Source organism: Podarcis bocagei (genome assembly GCF_964188305.1).
Source record: "Podarcis bocagei genome assembly, chromosome: 10".
In the NCBI taxonomy this organism is placed as follows: Eukaryota; Metazoa; Chordata; class Lepidosauria; order Squamata; family Lacertidae; genus Podarcis; species Podarcis bocagei.
Genome location: NC_138135.1, coordinates 76,017,130 through 76,038,089, shown reverse-complemented (window position 1 = coordinate 76,038,089; position 20,960 = coordinate 76,017,130). Strand labels below are relative to the sequence as shown.

The 20,960-nt window shown below is 48.0% G+C and overlaps 2 protein-coding genes across 5 annotated transcripts in view; one reads left to right on the top strand and one right to left on the bottom strand.

Annotated features, from left to right (window-relative positions):
• Positions 1–207: 207 nt before the first annotated feature.
• On the top strand, positions 208–19,017 carry TMEM243 (transmembrane protein 243). Of its 2 annotated transcripts, none has more exons than XM_081210776.1 (4): positions 208–468; positions 15,319–15,369; positions 17,383–17,430; positions 18,385–19,017. In XM_081210776.1, exons 1-4 carry the CDS (start codon positions 391–393, stop codon positions 18,505–18,507), a joined length of 300 nt encoding a protein of 99 aa, XP_081066902.1. In that variant the 5' UTR covers positions 208–390; the 3' UTR covers positions 18,508–19,017. The 2 variants fall into 2 exon arrangements, with proteins under 2 accessions (XP_081066902.1, XP_081066901.1); XM_081210775.1 differs by having other exon boundaries at positions 210–468; positions 17,383–17,487.
• Positions 18,720–20,960, bottom strand: part of DMTF1 (cyclin D binding myb like transcription factor 1) — a 31,128-nt gene continuing 28,887 nt past the window's right edge. For all 3 annotated transcript variants that reach the window (XM_081210716.1, XM_081210717.1, XM_081210715.1), the window contains one exon: positions 18,720–19,922. In XM_081210716.1, coding sequence (XP_081066842.1) covers positions 19,813–19,922 — 110 coding nt within the window. In that variant the 3' untranslated portion in view covers positions 18,720–19,812. The remainder of the gene's footprint in view (positions 19,923–20,960) is intronic.

The window sequence follows — 20,960 nt, the reverse complement described above, 5'->3', positions numbered from 1 at the left end:
GAGCAGCCCCTTGCTAGTTCTGCCCAGGAGCAGAACCCAAACTTTGGAACCGTGGGTCGTGTTGTTGGGTGGGTCGTGTACGCCATGTTCCTACTGAGTCATCTTTCTCTTCTTCTTCTTCTTCCCAGCTCTTGATCATGAGGAAGGGAGCCGTGGTTTGGAGGAGAGGAGGCTGGGTTCCCTGGCTTTGAACGCCCAAGTTGTACGCAGCCTGCGGAGCAACAAGAGAAATGCGTTTTCCATAAATAAACTCTTCCCTCCGCCTGATGCTGCGGCTGCTTTTTCCCCCGGGCTCCAGGCCTCTGAGACAAGGAGTGGGTCTGTTCTAAGAGGATCTGCCGATGTGGGAGTGAGCGATCACAGCCAAGCTTGAGAAGAGTTGGGGGAACAATGGAGGACTTTACCACCCGGACATATGGGACCAGAGGGCTGGACAACAGACCTCTCTTTGGAGAGACTTCGCCAAGGGTAAAACGAAATCCTTCATGTCCCTTCTCTCCTCCAGGAAGGGGGCTTGTTTGCGGGGCTGGCCCAGGGCAGTGGGGGGCTGCTAGAGGGCTGCGCTGGTGCTCCCTGAGCTCCAGCGCAGTGTTGCAAGCGATGCTGGCTGCAGCTGGGCTCAAGCCCGGCTGTGCGCAAGCCCAAAGCTTCAGCTGGTTGCTGCTTTGAAAAAGATCCTGGGATGTATCTCTGCTGGTTCGTTGGCACCTCTGAACAGAGGACTGCCTGAGCAGCTGTGTAAGTGTTGGGAAGTTTCATTGGAAGTATGGGCGATGGCGGGCATTCGTTGCTCTCTCTGTCCCCACCCCACCCCTTGTGGCTGGCAACTCAGATCCTTGGTGGGGTGTTGTGTCATGGACACATTATGGTTGTGCAATGTGTACAAGCCTTGCACCATCACATGCCCATATCATGCAGTATGGAACAACCTTGCTTCCTCGTGGGCTTTTCTGATACTGAGCACATAGTCAAACGGCTGCAGTGCAAAAGTGTTTCCTATGACAAACCTACCTTGGAATTCTCTTGTCTTGGGTTAGATTATTTCAAGGCCTTTTCTCCTGTAGCAAATTGAACCTTGTAACGTTGCCCTCTGACTTGCATTAGTCAATGCAGTGCTTCCATATGAATGCCCATGCTCGTCTTATATTGACCATACCATGCAAGAATTCTTATTTTTGAAATTGTTTATGGAATGCTGTATCATTGATTCTCCAGTGCTTCTTAACTCGCTCTTCCCATCAAGACCTCTTTTATTCTTTTGTAAGAGTTCAGCTGCATAGACCAGTGGCGGGCATCTGTTGGGGCTGTTGGATCATTTTCTAGGCTCTTATTTGGTTCCTTGGCCTGAGTGGTCTCTGGGGGTGCGGGAGCAGGAGGGTTGCAGCAGACTTGGCATGGCTCTGCACCTCTTTCACGTTCTGCAGCCCACAAAAAATGTAAGCTTAGTATGTTGCATGTAGACCCTGATGTGCGCTGCTCTCAGTAACCGCCGATGGCGCTGGTTTACATGGCACTCTTCCAACAGTGTGCGCATACATTTCACAAAATTGCCACACTGCCTTTAACACTTGAACCCAAGGTGGCTTATGGGAAATAGTGTCTGTGCTGGGTATATTGTCAGTGTTAGCAATTTTGAGGTGTTCCTAGCATCCTTGGTGATGTTGCAGGAGACACTTATTGTTGGCATTTGTCTGGGGTAAAGTCAAACGCTGGGTTGGCAGTACCAAAGTGCAAGCCTGTGTCGTGTGTCTGGAGGTCCTGGGCTGCCCAGATGACAAGACTCTCTTCTCGGCCTCACTGATGGGGTCGAAAGGAAAGCCGAGCATGACAGTGGGCACCAGCTTGGCTGCCAGAAGGAGGCGTACAAGGCACCATCGAGGGGACTCTGCTCTGGATTTGTGTAGGGTCTTTTCGTCTCCCAAAGATATCTCGCAAGGCAGCAGAGGGTTAGTATCAGAGTTTTCCTATTCCTAGATGGGCTCCCTTCCCATCTGCCCCTTGCTTCCCTCTACAGCACATGCAGAAACCACCTCCTTGACTGTTGGACCCACTCTTGGTCTCGTCTGCTCCATCCGCCAGAGCCTGTATGCAGGGGAAGCCCCTAACTCCCCGGGGGTTTGAGACCCATCAACCACTCTCACCTTCTAGGAGCCACAGGTGAGAGCTGAGTGCAGGGTCGGGACCCAGAAGGAGCACAACATGTGTCCCACCAGACGTACCACGTCCTGTCCCCTAACACCCCATAAGCCCCAGGAGACTCTGCAGTGCGTGATTTAGAGGCACATCTTGGCTGATGTCACATGAAGCCAGAATTGTGTCCCCAGCATGCATTGCAGCTCTGCAAAGCATGCTGTGTAATCCTTCTCAGCTCACCTGCCACTTGGGCTGGACACCCCCTCCCTCCTTTTTTGGCTGTGGTTAGAGATGCTTTCTAGGAAACCTCTGAGACCATGCTGCTTTTGTGCTTCATTTCTTTCTGGTCGTGAAACGCGATGGTGAGCTTTGCTCCTTGCCTTCTCTCCCCCTCCCAAACTTGGTCTTGGCTGGCAGCGTGAAGATGGGGTCTCTGCCCCTTTATTGTGTTCACTAAAAATGAATCATAGAATCATAGAGTTGGAAGAGACCACAAGGGCCATCGAGTCCAACCCCCTGCCAAGCAGGAAACACCATCAGAGCACTCCTGACATATGGCTGTCAAGCCTCTGCTTAAAGACCTCCAAAGAAGGAGACTCCACCACACTCCTTGGCAGCAAATTCCACTGTCAAACAGCTCTTACTGTCAGGAAGTTCTTCCTAATGTTTAGGTGGAATCTTCTTTCTTGTAGTTTGGATCCATTGCTCCGTGTCCGCTTCTCTGGAGCAGCAGAAAACAACCTTTCTCCCTCCTCTATGGGACATCCTTTTATATATTTGAACATGGCTATCATATCACCCCTTAACCTCCTCTTCTCCAGGCTAAACATGCCCAGCTCCCTTAGCCGTTCCTCATAAGGCATCGTTTCCAGGCCTTTGACCATTTTGGTTGCCCTCCTCTGGACACGTTCCAGTTTGTCAGTGTCCTTCTTGAACTGTGGTGCCCAGAACTGGACACAGTACTCCAGGTGAGGTCTGACCAGAGCAGAATACAGTGGCACTATTACTTCCCTTGATCCCTTGAGATGCTATACTCCTATTGATGCAGCCCAGAATTGCATTGGCTTTTTTAGCTGCCGCGTCACACTGTTGGCTCATGTCAAGTTTGTGGTCAACCAAGACTCCTAGATCCTTTTCACATGTACTGCTCTCAAGCCAGGTGTCACCCATCTTGTATTTGTGCCTCTCATTTTTTTTGCCCAAGTGCAATACTTTACATTTCTCCCTGTTAAAGTTCATCTTGTTTGTTTTGGCCCAGTTCTCTAATCTGTCAAGGTCATTTTGAAGTGTGATCCTGTCCTCTGGGGTGTTAGCCACCCCTCCCAGTTTGGTGTCATCTGCAAATTTGATCAGGATGCCCTTGAGTCCATCATCCAAGTCGTTGATAAAGATGTTGAATAAGACCGGGCCCAAGACAGAACCCTGTGGCACCCCACTAGTCACTCTTCTCCAGGATGAAGAGGAACCATTGATGAGCACCCTTTGGGTTCGGTCAGTCAGCCAGTTACAAATCCACTGAGTGGTAGCATAGTCAAGACCGCATTTTACCAGCTTCTTTACAAGAATATCATGGGGCACCTTGTCAAATGCCTTGCTGAAATCTAGGTAGGCTACATCCACTGCGTTCCCTTCATCTACCAGGCTTGTAATTCTGTCAAAAAACGAGATCAGGTTAGTCTGACATGACTTATTTTTCAGAAATCCATGCTGACTATTGGTGATCACAGCATTCCTTTCTAGGTGCTCACAGACTGTTTGCTTAATGATCTGCTCCAGAATCTTCCCTGCTATTGATGTCAGACTGACTGGGCGATAATTATTTGGGTCCTCTCTTTTCCCCTTTTTGAAAATAGGGACAACATTTGCCCTCCTCCAGTCTGCCGGGACTTCGCCTGTTCTCCAGGAATTCTCAAAGATGACTGCCAGTGGTTCTGAGATCACATCTGCCAGATGTGGTTTAAGACATGAGGGCTTATTGGGCACTACTTTCTTAACGTGTTTATAAATGTCATTTATAATATCACAAAGCAATAGGATTTCAGATAGTAATGACAACATAATTTTAAAAATCGTTGAAGAGCAGTCAAGTACAAAAGGAAAAGAAAGGAAAGCTAAGTAATTCATAGGAGAAAGGAAGAGAGCAATGGTTGCTCCTTGAGAAATGTTGATTTTGTTAACCAAACAATGTTCCTCTACAGTGGTACAGTGGTGCCTCGCAAGACGAAATTAATTCGTTCCGCAAGTTTTTTCTTCTTGCGAGTTTTTCGTCTTGCGAAGCACAGTTTCCCATAGGAATGCATTGAAAATCAATCAATGCGTTCCTATGGAGACCGTCCGGGGACAGAGGGGAAGCGCCGCTCTGCCCCCTCTTTTGAAGCAAGGGGTGGAGAGGAGAAGATCGCTTCTCCCCCTTGCCGCCCCTTGCTTCAAAAGGGGTCCGGGGAGAGAGGGGAAGGCGCTGCGCCTTCCCCTCTGTCCCCGGAGCTTGCGGGGCTGGCAACGGGGAGAAGCGATCTTCTCCGCGCTGCCCCTTGCTTCAAAAGAGGTCCGGGGACAGCGGGGAAGACGCGCTGCGCTTCCCGCTATCCCTGGAGCTTGCGGGGCTGGCAACGGGGAGAAGCGATCTTCTCCCCGCCGCCCCTTGCTTCAAAAGAGGTCCGGGGACAGCGGGGAAGACGCGCTGCGTTTCCCGCTATCCCCGGAGCTTGCGGGGCTGGCAACGGGGAGAAGCGATCTTCTCCCCGCCGCCCCTTGCTTCAAAAGAGGTCCGGGGACAGCGGGGAAGACGCGCTGCGTTTCCCGCTATCCCTGGAGCTTGCGGGGCTGGCAACGGGAAGAAGCGATCTTCTCCCCGCCGCCCCTTGCTTCAAAAGAGGTCCGGGGACAGCGGGGAAGACGCGCTGCGTTTCCCGCTATCCCCGGAGCTTGCGGGGCAAGCTTCGTTTTGCAAAGCAAGCCCATAGGGAAATTTGTCTTGCGAAGCAACTCGAAAACGAAAAAAACTTTCGTTTTGCGAGTTTTTCGTCTCACGAGGTGTTCGTCTTGTGGGGTACCACTGTACCTTGGTTTAAGAACAGCTTAGTTTATGAACAACTTGGAAATAGAACGCTGCAAACCCGGAAGTAGGTGTTTTGGTTTGTGAACTTTGCCTTGGAAGCTGAACATGTTTCGCTTCCTGTTGAGTGTAGATGTGATATTTGAAGCTTTTGTTTTTGCCATTTTTTTGCGTTTTTGTTTGTGTGGCTTGTTTTGACTGACTTGTTGTTTGTTTTGTGGGACTGACTTGTGACTGTGGCTTGTGACTTCGTTTGTGACTGTGTGGAATCCAGTTCAGCTGCTGATTGATTGATTGTGTGACTGCAGAAATGGATAAAAGCCCCCCATCCAAACAATGATTATCATCAGTGCATGTAAGAATTTTTTTAAATAAATTTTTATCCTCTACAATGTTGTCTTATTTATTTTATAGTACAGTATTATTGCTTTCATTTTATGGATCAGTGGTCTCGTTAGATAGTAAAATTCATGTTAAATTGCTGTTTTAGGGGTTTTTAAAAGTCTGGAATGGATTAATCTATTTTGCATTACTTTCTATGGGAAAGCACGCCTTGGTTTTAGAATGCTTTGGTTTTGGAAGAGACTTCTGGAACTGATTAAGTTTGGGAACTAAGGTACCACTGTATTTTAAAAAGCTGGTTTGAAATGCTGGGCATTTGGGGAGTTTTGCAGTAGAGAGAGATGCAAGTGCTGCTTCCTGCAGACATTCCTTCTGTGCAGATTGGCTCTGTCTGAAGCCATGCAAAAGACCTCTGGTCAGGTAGTAGCTGAAGCAGAAAAAAATGCCATTTTATCCTTTGGCTTCTGTGCTGAATGCTGAATAACTGCTAGTTCCAGTTGACTTTGCTTGTAGGCAGCTGTCAATAATATTTTTGTGGGCCCCTTCAGAACTCCTGGCTGTGTTTCTGAAAACTTTGAGCCCTGCCTTGCTTCGGGATTGATAGCTGCCTGGGGGACGATGGAGGCTGCTGTGCTTGCGGACTCCTAGGATAAAAGAAGAGCCGGCCCAGAGCAAGGAGCTTGCTTGAATTGCTTAGTATTAAGTTGTGAGTGTGAGACTGCGGGTGCAATCTTAGACTTGTCTCTGGGAGCTAGCCCATGGTTTTTCATGGATGCCTACTCCCAAGCAGGCATGTTTGGGATTGCAGCCTAACTTTGCAGGATAAAGTCAGCCATCAGCAGATCCTCCCGGAGCTAGCGGTAGGGGCCTGCACATGTTTACTTGGGAGTAAATGCTGCTGTATTGAGGGGGGGTTGCTGTCCAAGGGGAGAGGATTCTTCCCTGTTGGCTGATTGTTTGTCTGCAATGTGGTCTTTACTATACAAGCCTTTCTCTTCTGGGGAGAATTGCATTAGTGGCTACCATTCCTTGGTCTGAGCATGGAAATGATAAATATGCATAAGTAGGTTGGGAAAATGCAGCTCAGCTGATCTTGCAATGTTGGCCTCGACTTGCTGACCTCATGGCAGGCATTCCCCTCCTGCATTCCTGATTTACAAGAACATCCCTTCCTTCCTTCCTTCCTTCCTTCCTTCCTTCCTTCCTTCCTTCCTTCCTTCCTTCCTTGTGTTGGGAAGACACGCCAGCTCATAATGTGAAAAGTGATTCTGCCTTCTTCCTTTAATAACACTTCCAGCCAGCCTTGCAAATAAGCCTAGAAAAGTTACTAGTCCTCAAGTTTTTTGTGATTAGCCTGAGACTTGATGCTGGCCAGGAAGGAGGGGAAGTGCCAGCCAATCAGCCTTTTGTTTATTCATCTGTTATTTACTTAGAGTCAGTGTTAGGAATGTGGTGGTCTCTGAGTGCCAGGTTGGCAGCTGACATCTCCAGTTTGAAGTAGGCAAGCAAAGAGCTTCCTCACTGCATTTGTCTCCCACCTTTTTCTGCAAGGAGTGCCTGGTTCATGTCACTCCTCAGTTAATCCCTGCATTGACTCTGTGAGGGAGGTTAAGAGGCTGTGACTGGCTCCAAGGTCACCCAGTGAACTTCATGACTGAGGGGATTTGAACCCCAATCTGACACACTAACCACTACACCCCACTGGCTTCCTAGGGTACTTCTGCTATGAGATAAATTAAGTAGGTAAATAAATATGGGGAAAGCAAAATGCCACTTAGAGAAGGAGCTGAAATATTTTCCTTGAGACTTGAATTTGTTTTATTCTGGATTATTTTATTTGAGGTTTTAATGTGTTGTAAACCACTTTTGAGGTTTTTTTTTGCTTTAAAATATAAAGTGGTATAGAAATGAAATGAAAAGTACCGTATTTTTCGCCCCATAGGACGCACCGCCCCATAGGACGCACCTAATTTTTTTTGGGGGGGGGGGAATAAAGAAAAAAAAAATTCCCCTCCCCAGGCACGGGGCAGGCGCGGGGGAAGCCCAAGCTTCCCCCGACCCCAGCCCCCAGAACAGCCTGCTATCTGCAAGCCTAGGGAGCTGCGCCGGTCTCCCCAGGCTTGCAGAGAGGTGCGCGAAGCCCGGGGGCGCTCTTCAGCATGCACCAGGCTTCGGAATGCAGGCAGCTCTGCGCTACCCTCCGGAGTCCCGCGCGGCTTCGCGCCAAGATCCAGAGGGTGGCGCAGAGCTGCAGGAAGCCCTGGAGCGCAGGCAGCTCCGCGCCACCCTCCGGAGCCCCGCGCGGCTTCGCCCCGGGATCCGGGGGTGGTGCGGAGCTGCAAGAAGCCCTGGAGCGCAGGCAGCTCTGTGCCACCCTCCAGAGCCCCGCGTGGCTTCGCGCCGGGATCGGGAGGGTGGCGCGGAGCTGCAGGAAGCCCTGGAGCGCAGGCAGCTCCGCGCCACCCTCCAGAGCCCCGCGTGGCTTCGCGCCAGGATCGGGAGGGTGGCGCGGAGCTGCAGGAAGCCCTGGAGCGCAGGCAGCTCCGCGCCACCCTCCGGAGCCCCCCGCGGCTTCGCGCCGGGATCCGGAGGGTGGTGCAGAGCTGCAGGAAGCCCGGGAAAGCCTGCATTCGCCCCATAGGACGCACACACATTTCCCCTTCATTTTTGGAGGGGAAAAAGTGCGTCCTATAGGGGGAAAAATACGGTAATTCTAGTAAAAAATCGCATTGCGAAAAAAGGCGCCTAGACATTCTGTTGTGGTGACTGAAATCATTTGGTGATTAGCTTATTTATCTGAGTTTCTAACACTGCTTGCAGTATTTATGTACCAAGAAGAACAGTTTTCTGGGCTCTTAGCAGGCTGGTTTTTAAAAAGTATTCTACCAAGCGGAATGATCTTTTGCTGCTTTCTGCTTCCGCCACCCTCATCCTGCTATTGTTTCTGTGATGGCTGTGAAGATACTTCCTTTCCTCTAGGGTGAGCGCAGAAGCTGATGGATCTGCTCTTCTGCTCATTTGCCTGCATGGGATTCCTGGTCGCCTGGGGTGACTAGTCAAGCTGATAAACACAAGGCAGCTTTAAGTTGCAGTTTACCTCTTTCATCCTGCTCTGGTCCTTCCTCCATGGTGCTCGGTGCACAAGGGCTCTCTGAGAAATGAACCGAGGACAAAGGGTCCACCTACAGAGGTTGGGGGGTCCCTCCGATTTGCTGCCTCCTCCTGGCTGCCTCTCTACTGTATTGGAAGCCTTTTTATCTTTCAATCACTTCTGGCACAGAATCTCTGGAGAACAACACACCGTCCAAGGTTCCTGTCCCTTTTCGGGATGTGTCGTGTTCCCGGGGCCAGCCCAGGTTAAGCAGCCACCTCGGCTGGTGGATGCCCCCGAGTCGTCGTCCCCCCCCCCCCATGGACACCCTGCACTGTTGCCTCCCCTGGTGCCAATTTCTGGCAAGATCTTGCTGAAATCTTGTGAGATCCTGCGAGATTTTGGTGAGGTGCTGGTGCCATTTTCTGGCCGTGGGCACAGCAGTTGCTGTTTCACCCTGAGTGGCCAAAGGGGTCTTGCTGCCCCTGCTCATTGGACTTGGGGCACGGACCCAGCCTTGTGCAGAAACACTGGAAAGCTGGTCAACCTTATTCTTGTGCCACACATGCGTCACCTTAGTTGTATCCTGCCGCCAGGTTGGTACTTGCTGGGTCTTGTTCAAGAAGACAAAGAAGCTGCGGGGGGGGGGGAGTGGATGGATCTGAGGGGAGCAAGTGACCATTTGGGCCTGTGTTGAGGCATTTGTCCGACCAGTTGAGCAGATGGGTCCGGAGGGGTGAAGTTTGTTGGCTTTCCCCTGTCCTCCCAGGCCCTGTGGATGTGCCTGATGCTCTGTGTGGAATTTTGCCCCTTAAAGTGCCAGCGGCTGTATGGGGTCCATGGTCTCCATGTTGCGACTATGGTGGGTGTGGAGCTGCTCTTGGTGAACACTGTGAGCGATCCACTTTCCAGCTCTGGAGCTGCAGAGGGGTGTGGCGATCATGCAAGTGTGCCCATGTGCAAGGTGGATACACGGACAGTGCCCCCTCCATGCTCTCTAAATAACTGGTTCGTTTACGTGGGCCTTGTGGCATTTGCACCTCTGGCTTGCTGCTTCCCATGTGTGGATGTGTGGAAAGGGGCGTCTGGACTATTCTAGTTCTCCTTGCAGCTGAGGAGAGTACCTCCTGTCATACTGAGAGATGCCTAGCCTAGTGCTGCAGAATTTCTTCACCCGGCAGATGCAAAGCCCTCTTTCAGGCTGGTGGTCTTAAAGCGGGCTGCCTAACCTTGAGCTCCCATCTTCCCCGATTCCTGGCCGTACTAGCAGAGAGACGGAGGACTCTGGGGTCCAGGTTGGGCCCCCTTGGGGAAGTGCAGTTCCTCCGGTGGCCAGGCTTTGTGGGGCTGGTGGGGAGGGAGATGTGGCTCTGTGACACGCAGCCTTAAGAAAGGCTGGATAGCCTTTTCAAACCAAGAGACGCGGCCAGCTCCTTGACAGCTCTTCCACTCCCTCGGTTTCCATGTGTAAAGTTTGTTCTCAGTGCAGAACCAAAGAGATGCTGGTAGGTGGATGATGTCCGTCCGGCCTCCCTCATGAAAAAACCCAGATTATGGCAGATTTGGAAAACTGATGTCCCACACAAATGTGGGTGTGTTAGAGTGCACTACTATGAAAACGATTCTGTTAACCTTGAGAATACAGACTTTGTATAAACCAGGAGCTCCCTCTTCACCCCCCAGCTCCAGAGTGAGCTCAGCTTGGATACTAAGATGGCAGACTTTTGTACCAGTGAACAGAAAACTTGTTCAGACGTCAGTCTTGCCTTTCCTTCCACGCTTCTGGCTGGTGTTTTTAAAATGTGCTGCACAAACTGTTCCTTGTTTGATTGTTGCATTTTGTCTTACAAGGAGACTTGCATTCTGGCCTCTGCTCAAACTTGCAGAGCTGTCCTTGTTTCATAGCCCAGTCCTGGAATAGGTTTGCATTGCATTGTAGAGTTGGAAGGGACCCCGAGGGTCTTGCAGTCGAACCGCCTGCAGTGCAAGAATCTCAGCTACACCCTCCATCCTCTGCTTAAAATCAAAACCCTTGGAATTCGCAGAGGCCTTGCAGTGTGGCTTCCGTGAACTTTTCGAAGCCTTTTTATTTCTCCTTGGGTTCCTCTCTGTCCCTTCATGCCCTTAGTGAAGGGTGTGGACTTGCCCACGTACTTTGCTTTATCGTCTTTGGTTCAAGAGTTGGCCCCTTCCTTCCATCTTGTGCCATAAATCTGAGATTGAGCTGCTGTGCAAAACGCAGGGCCAGCCTTGGAGATCTCCTGCCTTCCTCACATCTGAACTGGTTTGGCAGCTGGCAAGAATCTGGGGAGAGCAAGGTGGTTGTCAGGGAGCGAGCACTGCAGCCATGAAAACTCCCCTTTCTCTCTCTCTTTGTATGGCTGTGCAGTGATGCATTGACAACTGAACAACTTTCAGCAATGGCCAGGCCAGAGTGACTCATCCCTGAGCAACGGCCTCTGCTAGGCAAGGAGGGCAGCGACAGGCCACTTGGCCTCCTGACTTCTAAGCTTCCCTACAACCTTCCACTGCAGTTTTCTGCTGCAGCACTGCACCTGCTGAGTACAGTATTATTGATTGAATTTCTAGACAGCCCTATACCCAGGGTCTCAGGATGGTTCACAGAACAAAATCAAGATATAAAACTACAAAATACATAATAAAAATAAAGACAACCCAATAGCCCCCCTTGATATAGCAAGAGGCACCATACAGCCCTGCTTGCTTGTTAAATATGTTTTTGCCCAACCATCCCATAGCTTGGCTCCCAAGGAAACTTACCAAGAAAATCCAAACCATACCATATTTTTCCATGTATAAGGCAACCCCTGTTTTTTGAACCCAAAATTAAGAAATCAGGCCAGAGCCCAAACCTGAGCTGCCCACGCCAGACATCGAACCCGAACCCCTGTGCATTCAACATCCCTGTATGAGATGACCCCCAATTTTTGACTAATTTTTTGAAGTAAAAAACATTGTCTTCTACATGGAAAAATAAGGTAATAATGGTTTGTAGAAAGGTTTAGCACATTTAAAACCCTGTTGAAATTCAGTGTGAGAGTTAAGCACCTATGGTAATCTTTTCCATTGAATCTGAGGGGACTTAATAGAACATACAAAGCTACTTTTATACAGAGTCAAAATATTGGTCTCCCTGGCTCAGGGTCTCCAGGGCATTTTTTCTCCTTAACGAAACAGCAATGTTGAATTTTGTATAATTAGATGCATATTTGCAGGTGTTTTTTTAAATTATTACTACAGTGGGGTACCTCATCAAATTAGCTCCTGGTGACCAATTAGCTTTTTGCTTTTTTACTTTACATTTAGGATGCTTAGCTGCCTCCCACTCATTCACCATGTTGCAAAGGCCTGGGACTGACCCACTTCCATTTGGTGGGTAGTGGTCTCAGGCAAAGCAAACGGGGTGGGTGGGTGATTTAGGCCTCATCTGTACTATGCATTTAAAGCAGTCCCATGCCACTTTAAACCCCCATGGCTTCCCACACCCCAGTGCCTTTTTGGGCAGCCTCAGAGTCTTCCTCCTTGAGAACTTCCTCAATTTCCCCCCTGTTCCTGAGGTTTGTGTGTCGCCTAGTGAGCAATCCAGCCGGAGTCTCTGCTTCTGATCTGCTAAGCTGCCTTCTCTTGCTGGAGTATTTTTAACCTTTCCCTGGGCTAAGCTTGCCAGCAAACCATTGTGTTTCAAAGCGCTGCAGAAAGACCTCCTGAGATCAGCCTTGCGACTCCTGGATCCATGGCTTCTAACTTTGGGTTCCTGGGACTGTGTGTGCCTTGAGGGGCTCTGAGTCCATGGGAAGGTGCTTCCCTCTCGGCTTGCCAGTTCCACCTTGGGGGTCACCTTGACCTCCATTTTTCAAAATGGCCATATTGGAAAACTTGTGTTGGGGGCTGTCACCGACTGGCTGCCCTTCTCCCTCCTTGTAGAAAAGCCCCCAAGAGCTGCACACACGCTCCGCGCGGCTCGTGAAAGGGAGCGCTGAGCAGAGCCTCCCACCTGCATTCGCTCCATAAGACGCACACACATTTCCCCTTACTTTTTAGGAGGGAAAAAGTGTGTCTCATGGAGCGAAAAATACAGTAGTTCCCGTTTTATATCTGAGTTGCTGAATTGGCTACATGCAAGAGACTGAGGGTGCACAGAACACAGAGGATAGTTTCTTTGGAGATATTGGAAGGAAATGGCCACATGTGTGGTTCTCCCACCTGCACACTGAAGAGGTGCAGTCTTAAGAGGGATCTACTGTTTGGTTTTCTGGAACATGCAAATCCATAAACAAACCTCTGGGGGTTAAGTGTTCTTAATTGGTTACCCTGCATCCTTTGTGTGCGCCTGACAGACGACTGTTGTCCCCTCCTCCCTTTCCAGATGGGATTTGTTGCGGCATCCCTCTTAAGCCACCAAGCTAATGGCACCCATTTTCCCTATACTGGTGCCAGTGGGGACTTGCCATTCTCCAGTCATGCTGCGGATGGGTGGTGGGCAGCAAGTTTTGCCAATCACGTTTGGAAAGAGGAGGGGAAAACCTCTGACTTTAAGAGGAGTTGGGGCAGATTGATGGAGGATGAGTGTGGGAGGCAGTTGCGGCGCCTGTCCTGTTCTGGGCTTCCTATGCGCATCTTGTGGGCCACTCTTGAGAATTAGGCACTTGGGTAGATGAGCCTTTGGTCACATCCAGCCAATCTCTTCTCATGTTTATCAGCTGCTCTGCTGCAAACTCCCAGAGAACGATTGCAAGCATAACCTGGAACATCTTCAAAGTAGTGTGTGGAAGCAGTTTTCCTTGTGGCGCAGCCCCACACAATGCGGACACCATTGTTTAAAAGGATGGATGGATGTCACCATGCCTTATGATACCAGCATTGCCTGTCCCTCAGTGAAACATTTTTAAGCTTCATGGCAGATCTTGGGATCCCTTCCAGCTCTACAGTTCTATGGTTCTAAGCTGGCAGATATCCGTCTAGTTCACTTTTGTAAGCTAATGTGTGCATATTCATTCTCTCTCTGTGTGGCACACAATACCTTTGAGATATCTGGGGCTATGCTTCTCCCCAATGTGAGTTCCCTCCCCCCTCCCATTCCTTTGGTGGTCCCCATTGCGGCAAAAAAATGCTAAGGAACGATCCCACTTTCTTTGGGACGCTGCATGGAGTAGTTTTGGACAGGCAGCGAGTGTTAACTGCTAATTCCCTGCAGAGGCTGCCAGATCCCATTTAATGCTATGACAACAACTGATCCTAATCCTGTTCTGGGCCCTGATTACAGCTGGGCAGGCCAGCTTGCTTCTGTTTGCATTACTTGACTTATTTTCCTCAAAGCGAGGTATTCCTCATTCTCCCCCCTCTGCCTCACCTTTGCTTGCTTGCTTTTTGTATTTGTCACCCTGCCTACCCCACCCCCATAAAAATACTTTGGTTTCAGGGTCTGTCACCGACTAGGGAGGAGGGCAGGAATTGGAAGAGCAGTTTGGGGATGCAGTGCCCCCCCAACCCCAAAATGGTCTTGGTGATATTTTGCCTCAAGAACAAATATGCAAACAGCAAACATTACAGTTTTCCCTATTTTACAAGGGAATACTCCAGTTGTCCGTGGTCTCTTATCTTGGGGTGAATTACTTCGTCTGCCCTGCCTTTGGTGCAAACTGTTTTTAAAATGCCACAGTTGGTTACTTGGGTTGCCCTTCTTCAAGTGTCAGTCTCTTCCCCCCAGATTTTAAAAAAGTTAAATCATATGTGTGAATAAAGAAATCCTGGCCTCCCGTCTACACCCATTTTACAAGTCTCTGTGTGAACGCTGAAGGCACCAGGCCATTTCCAATGTGGCTGACAGGTGAGATGGTTCCTTCTTGAACTGTCCATAACCCAGGATGGTGGCTTTTCTCTTCCCCAAGTCTCCAGCCACACAGAAGGTCCCTTTGGCCAGGGCAAGCTGGGGCTGGGCAAAAGGTTTCCGTCTGCTGTTTGTACTAGTTGTGGAGTTGTGAGCTCAGGCAGCCAGGCGTGTGTATCATTTTAGGAGGTAAAGCTTAGCTTTTGCAGATTGCTTCAGCGAGGGGTCATAAAAATGTTTTGGGGTTTGTGCCATTCAAAGCTGCTATTATTTTTGTGATCGGACAGCGTTTAGCTTGGTAAATCTACATTTTGATGAAGAAGCACATAAACTGCTTTTGGGAAATCAAATAATTTTAATTTTACCTTCTGAAAATGTCAGGTAATGCTTAATAATTATAATGATATAATAATGTGTAGATTCAACTGCCAACCAGTTGGACGTGCAAAATAAGCTCTCAAAGTTTATTTAAACGGTGCCTGTTTTTCTGGAATTAAGCAAACCAAAAAGGTAGCCAGTTTTCAATGCTAAACATATTTGGCGTGGGGATTTGCCCAGGCGGTTAACAAATGGCTGCTTTACACAGGTGTAAACATGGATGGTTGGCACCTGAAGGTGTGAGTTGCCTTTACTAAAGGGAGAATTCACTTTTGAAGACTATAGTCTTTCCACTCTATTTTTAAATCTTTATTGCATCTACCTCTGGTATGCCTTAAAATTCTTAAGATCAAAACCTGGGCATTGAATGCAAATCTAGCACGATTAGCACCAGATGTCAGCTGTTTAGAATAAGGCTTTAATAGAAATGTCATAATGCTACGGCTAACACTGTGTTCTTCCTTCTTCCAGGATAGAATAATCAATTTAGCTGTTGGCAGCGTCACATCATTGCTGCTCATAGTAAGTATTCAAATCAGTATGGCAAACTTACAGCACAATCCTATGCAGAAGTAAGTCCTGTTCAGTTTGATGGTAGATGGGAGCAGGTCCAAGTCATGAAACCAAGTCATGACATCCCTGGCTTAGAGGTTTCTTGCTGAATGGTCCTCATTGGGTTTTATTTCTAAATGAACTCATCTGCCTGGATCCCTCTGCCATTAGAGATGCAGATGTCCTCAGGGGCTGGGAGTGTCTTTGGCCAGCTTTGGTTGCTAAGATGGTGGTGGCTGTTCCTGGATAAGGACAGTTTGATCACAGTTGTCCATGCATGGATAACCTCACAGTTGTGCTACTGCAGTGCACTGCCTGTGGGGCTTCCCTTGGGGCTGGGTCGAAGGCTGCAGGTGGTGCAAAAGGCAGCGGCTAACTTGCTTGTGGGGGCAAACTACGCCAGCACAGGACGCCTCGCTTGCAGGATTAGCGCTAGCTGCCAATCTGCTACTGGGTCCCATTCAAGGTGTTGGTGCCAACATAGGAAGCCCCATACAGCTCAGAACCAAGTGACTTGAGAGGCTGCCTTCTACAGGAATGTTTCTCCTACAAGTCCCAAAGGTCTCAGCAGCCCATTTTGCACTATCCCAGGGCAGAGCTTTCAGCATGGCTGCCCCTGTTCTGTGGAACAATCATACCTGTTGAGATAGAACAAGTGCCCACTTACTGCACTTTCTGGAAACAGTTGAAAGACATTTTAGTCCCAAGCAGATTTCCCAGCTGGAAGAAGGGGTCTTTGCCTCCTGGCTTTCAGAAGCTCCTAGCCAGCTTTCCCCCAGCCTTGCTGCTTCGGAGCCTTTTAACTTGACATGCTGATGGGAAGCATGCGCTCTATGGCTTCTCAACCAAGATCTCGAGAGGGAAATTTCTCTTTGCATCATGACCTGTCATAAAACTTTGTCAGCTCTCATCTCAACTCCATAATATAAACAACCCCATATGCCTGGGCTTTGCCTCAAGGGAAGATGTTCCCACCCCTTGCTCATTTTAGTTATATATTTCAAAGCTCCTCGTAACTTAAGCATCACTGTAACACCCTTTCAGTATTTGCTAAGACCCATGTAAAAAGATGTTTTAGCATTGGTACAAAAGAGATGTCCACATAAATGTTAGTCTTTTACAACCAAAACCTATGAACTGTCCAAATGAGTGTTCCCTTCCTGAGCCAGTGGAATTACTTGCTTCAAGTATGTGCCCTTAAAAATAGTCAAAGCATGAAAATGTTATTTGGTGTTGCACAAATGCACTGCAGCCACAACCCTTGGTGGGCTTCCAGTTTCTGCATTCCTTAAGTGAGCCAGATGGTCAGGCAAAGGCAGTGTGCAGCACAGACACCCTGAATTTCCAAGGAATCCAGCGTGCAGCTGGGGCTTGACGGTCTGAAGTGGAGAAATCCTGTTGTGTGTGTGGTCTGGTAACACCAGCTAAAATTTGCCCTAAAATCTCCTGCCCCCCGTTGAGGAATGAACGGAAAGGAGTTCCCTGTTGTAGAAGCCTTGCTCAAAAACTCTGCAAGCTGCTGAACCAAGTCAGCATTTGCCTGGCTTGTAAACCAGCACTCATGTTGTTGCCTACTTGGAGTAAGAATTGCCCTCTGAAGGAACGGGGGCAGAGGCTGGATCTTCCCCCCACCCACTCCCATTTTAACCAAATGACCAACATAATTAAGCCTTGACCAGTTGTTTGTGTAGACATTGGAAAGCAGCATTAAGTTTTTTTGTCATCTGCTTGTAAGCCTTTGCGGAGAAGGATGGCATGCAAATTTACATGGAAATAAATGGAGCACCACCACGGTCCTCTTCAAAGGAGCAGGGGCAGTTCCTGACTATAACTGGTGTGATGCTGTTTAAACAGTGGCGTGAGATGGGTTGGGCTGCATTGCATGGAAATGTAATAGGAATTCCTCGCTAGGCAATGCATCAGAACTGTGTTTCATATTTGGTGTGAGAAGTAATAGCTGTGCCCTCCCATTCTTTCCTCTAGGTCACTCTAATCAGTGCTTTTGTCTTTCCTCAACTACCTCCAAAACCGGTGAATATATTTTTTGCTTTCTGCATCTCCTTGTGTAGTGTTTCGGCTGGCATTCTTGTAAGTATTGTGACACTTGCTAAGACTAAATGGACCTGCTCAAACTGGGGGGAGGGGAGAGCAGCACCCCAAAGCCCCAGAAGGCACACAAGGGAGATGCACAGTAGTTTGTGGATTCCTCTTTGGTATATGCATGGCTAAGCAACGTGGCATCTGAGCCACAATGGAAGTTTACTTCTTTCCGTAGGGAGAAAAAGCAGTTGTTTTAGGAAATGTTGAACATGTCTATGGGGTGGGTGTTTGGAATGGGGAGGGGTTCTTTTAAGGGCCTAATTCATTAGAAAGTTGTCTACAAACTCCCATGGAAATGAGAAGAGCTGCCCTGGATTGATGCATAAATTGTACAGTGATGGATAACACCGGGGGGGGGGGGAGTGACCTATTTTGTGTGTTGAATATCATGATCTAAATCCCATTGGAGAAGCAAATTAGCATCTGCCGGTATCTGTTCCCATACTTGATGTTTTAATTTATGTGGAAGGAGCAGCGTCTTTTGGAAAAATAAAAATGACTGCCTGTTTTTACTAAAATGAGCCTAGTACAACATGGTACAGTGGTACCTCGCAAGACGAATGCCTCGCAAGACGAAAGAGTTTTCCGTTTTTTGAGTCGTTCCGCAAGACAAATTTCCCTATGGGCTTGCTTCGCAAGACGAAACGTCTTGCGAGTTTGTTTCCTTTTTCTTAAAGCCGCTAAGCCGTTAATAGCTGCTAATAGCCGTGCTTCGCAAGACGAAAAAACCGCAAGACGAAGAGACTTGCGGAACGGATTAATTTCGTCTTGCTAGACACCGCTGTGCTTGCTTTGCCATAGAATTTGTAGGTGAAGGAGTGTCTTTAACCTTTAGTGGTGCCTGCTTGAAATACTCATCTAACTAGTTTTTTTTCCTCTCCTCAGATCTACTGGTATCGCCAAGGAGACCTCGAGCCCAAATTTAGGAATCTAATTTACTATATCTTGTTTTCGATTATTATGTTGTGTATATGTGCCAATCTCTACTTCCATGAAGTGGGGAAATGACTCTTTGAGGGCATATCCTAAGGATGCATCAAGTGGGTTCTGGGCAACACTGTAGGAAATGCTTTCGGAATGGATTACTACCCCAGGCGAAGGCTTCATCTGAGCAAGCATCAAATGGGGACTTGCGTTTGCCATCTGCCATGACAGCTTTGTTTTTGGGGGGAGGGATAAACAGCTACCAGTGCACTTAATGAACATTCCAACTCTACACATTTTTCAGAATGGCACAAAATTTTTTCCTTGCAGGGAAAAATGCATTTTTTTATTACACTGTACAAAAACTGCAGCACTGCAAATGTCTGTACTACAGTATAAATAAAAAGGCATCCTACTGTTACAGAAGACAAATAGGTTATTGTTTGTATTAAATTGAACAGTTATTGCTCCCTAAGCAACCAACTGTTTTGTAAACTACTGTCATTTTTCACATGAACAGAGAAAGTCACAGACTACAGACAAACCGACTTCTGAGGAAGCTAATTACAGCAATAAATATTGTTTTTCTACATATCTTTGTAGTGTTGAGTCATGTTTCCTACCGAAGTTGGACTCTAAGCTCCACTTAGTGTCTCCTTTTACAGCCCTCGCATGGGGGCAGGAATAAAAACCCAGCAGCCATCACTGAACTTGTGTGACAGGATAGTCCAGACAGCACTGACCTCCCACACTTGCGGTGATGAATTCAATTGTGAAGGTGGTTTTGGCTTCTATAGCAGAGTTCAGAATAAGCACTGAAAGGGCTTTAAGTTTATTGCAGGGGTCAGGGTGGGAGTAAACAGTCTCAGGCGTCCTTTTCTCCTATACTTGTGGGGAACGGATTCGGTGCATTTGATCATTCTGGGGCTACTTCATCCATCGCCAGCAACAGATAATTCTTTTGTAACCTCCTAAAGTCTAGTATTCTCAGACTAGTAGTGTTTCCATATGAAATGCACTAGAAGTAACAGTAAAGGACTGGAAAAATAGAACTCTCCTGCCACTCCTTGTTTCCTGTAGTTCCTGCACTGAGGCTATATTTTGTCCTGTTGATGCTCAAGAGCTGCTATCTTTGCTTGCAAGACTTGCTTGTTACTGCACTATTAACCTAGAGCATCCAACTCTCTTCTTATCAGAATCTGGTTCCAGTCTCAAGAGGAACAACCTACGAAGCAAAAAACCTTTGATCAGCTGCGGCCACAACTTCTTTAAACCTCTTCTTTGCCCAGAAAGGTGGGCTGAAGCTGTTTCAGCAAATGCTTTTCTTTCTTTGGAAAAGGTGGTTCAGCACTCAGTTCTTTTTATTTTTTGCAGCACTGTGGGATGTGCTCAGTGGCAGCTCACTAAATCTTCAACATCCTTGGAGTCTTCAGAACCAGGGCTATCCAAAGAGGAGCCAATGATATGGGAGTTCTCTCCATGGTGTTGCAATATAGGATCTGTAATGAAAAAATGGTTGTGAAAAACAAACATTCTAAAAGAGACACAGTGGTACCTTGGTTTAAGAACAGCTTAGTTTATGAAGAATGCTGAAAACCCAGCAGTAGGTGTTTTGGTTTGTGAACTTTGCCCTGGAAAAACAACATGTTCCGCTTCCTGTTGAGTGTGTTCCATTTGTAAATTGAGTCCCCCGCTGCTATGGGAAAGCATGCCTTGGTTTAAGAACGCTTTGGTTTAAGAATGGACTTCTGGAATGGATTGAGTTCGTAAACTAAGGTACCACTGTACATGCAGGTCCTGCTTACCGAACACTATGTGTTCCCTGGAAATCATTCATGATGTGAGCATTTGCATAACAATTTCCATTCATTCCATTCTATTCATTCCCATGGGGAGCATTTCTGTGATCTCTCCTGCCTCCCACCATGGTTTCTGCCCCAAAATGGATGTGGCCGACCAGGAAAGCACAAGTAAAGAAGTAGACAAACTCTGGCTGTTTGGGGATCTGAATCGGTGGCATGTGCAGCGAGGTTTCAGCATAATTCTTTTTGTTGCTTTATTCACATCAATATAGTCTTAGTTTCCTGTACCGCGGTAACAGTGGCTCTGGAAAGTCCCCTTGTGACTTTCCAGAAATGTTTTGCTCAAAGCACGACTGCCATTGCAAGTGTGATCCCACTGCTCTTTGTAAGCTACCTGAGTATCACAGGAAGAAGCTTGGGGCTTGGGCTCTCTTTTCTTTCTCCCTCCCTAGGAATGATGGAAAGCTGCTTTAGAACTAAGCACAGTTCCTCAGCTGTATGAGCACAGAGGAAAAAGCCCCAGTTCCACAACTAGTTAGTAAGGAATCCTAGTCAAACCACGGTTTGATAGCCTCGTTTATTTCAACTAGCAATAGTTAGAAGAAGTTAAAATCGCCCCCATCCAGACATGGGGAAAATGCACTTGATTCTAACCTGGAAGATTTCAGAATCTCTTGTATGACATGGTCAGAGAGGGCAGCATACAATCCAGAGGGCTGGACAGGCTTGTTCCCA

What these genes read in the sequence shown, in the direction of transcription:
- TMEM243 (XM_081210775.1), top strand. Translation starts at nt 391, where the DNA reads ATGGAGGACTTTACCACCCGGACATATGGGACCAGAGGGCTGGACAAC. An exon ending in TCACATCATTGCTGCTCATA is followed by an intron (nt 15,370 to 17,382) that starts GTAAGTATTCAA and finishes TCTTTCCTCTAG; the next exon opens with GTCACTCTAATCAGTGCTTT. An exon ending in GTGTTTCGGCTGGCATTCTT is followed by an intron (nt 17,488 to 18,384) that starts GTAAGTATTGTG and finishes TCCTCTCCTCAG; the next exon opens with ATCTACTGGTATCGCCAAGG.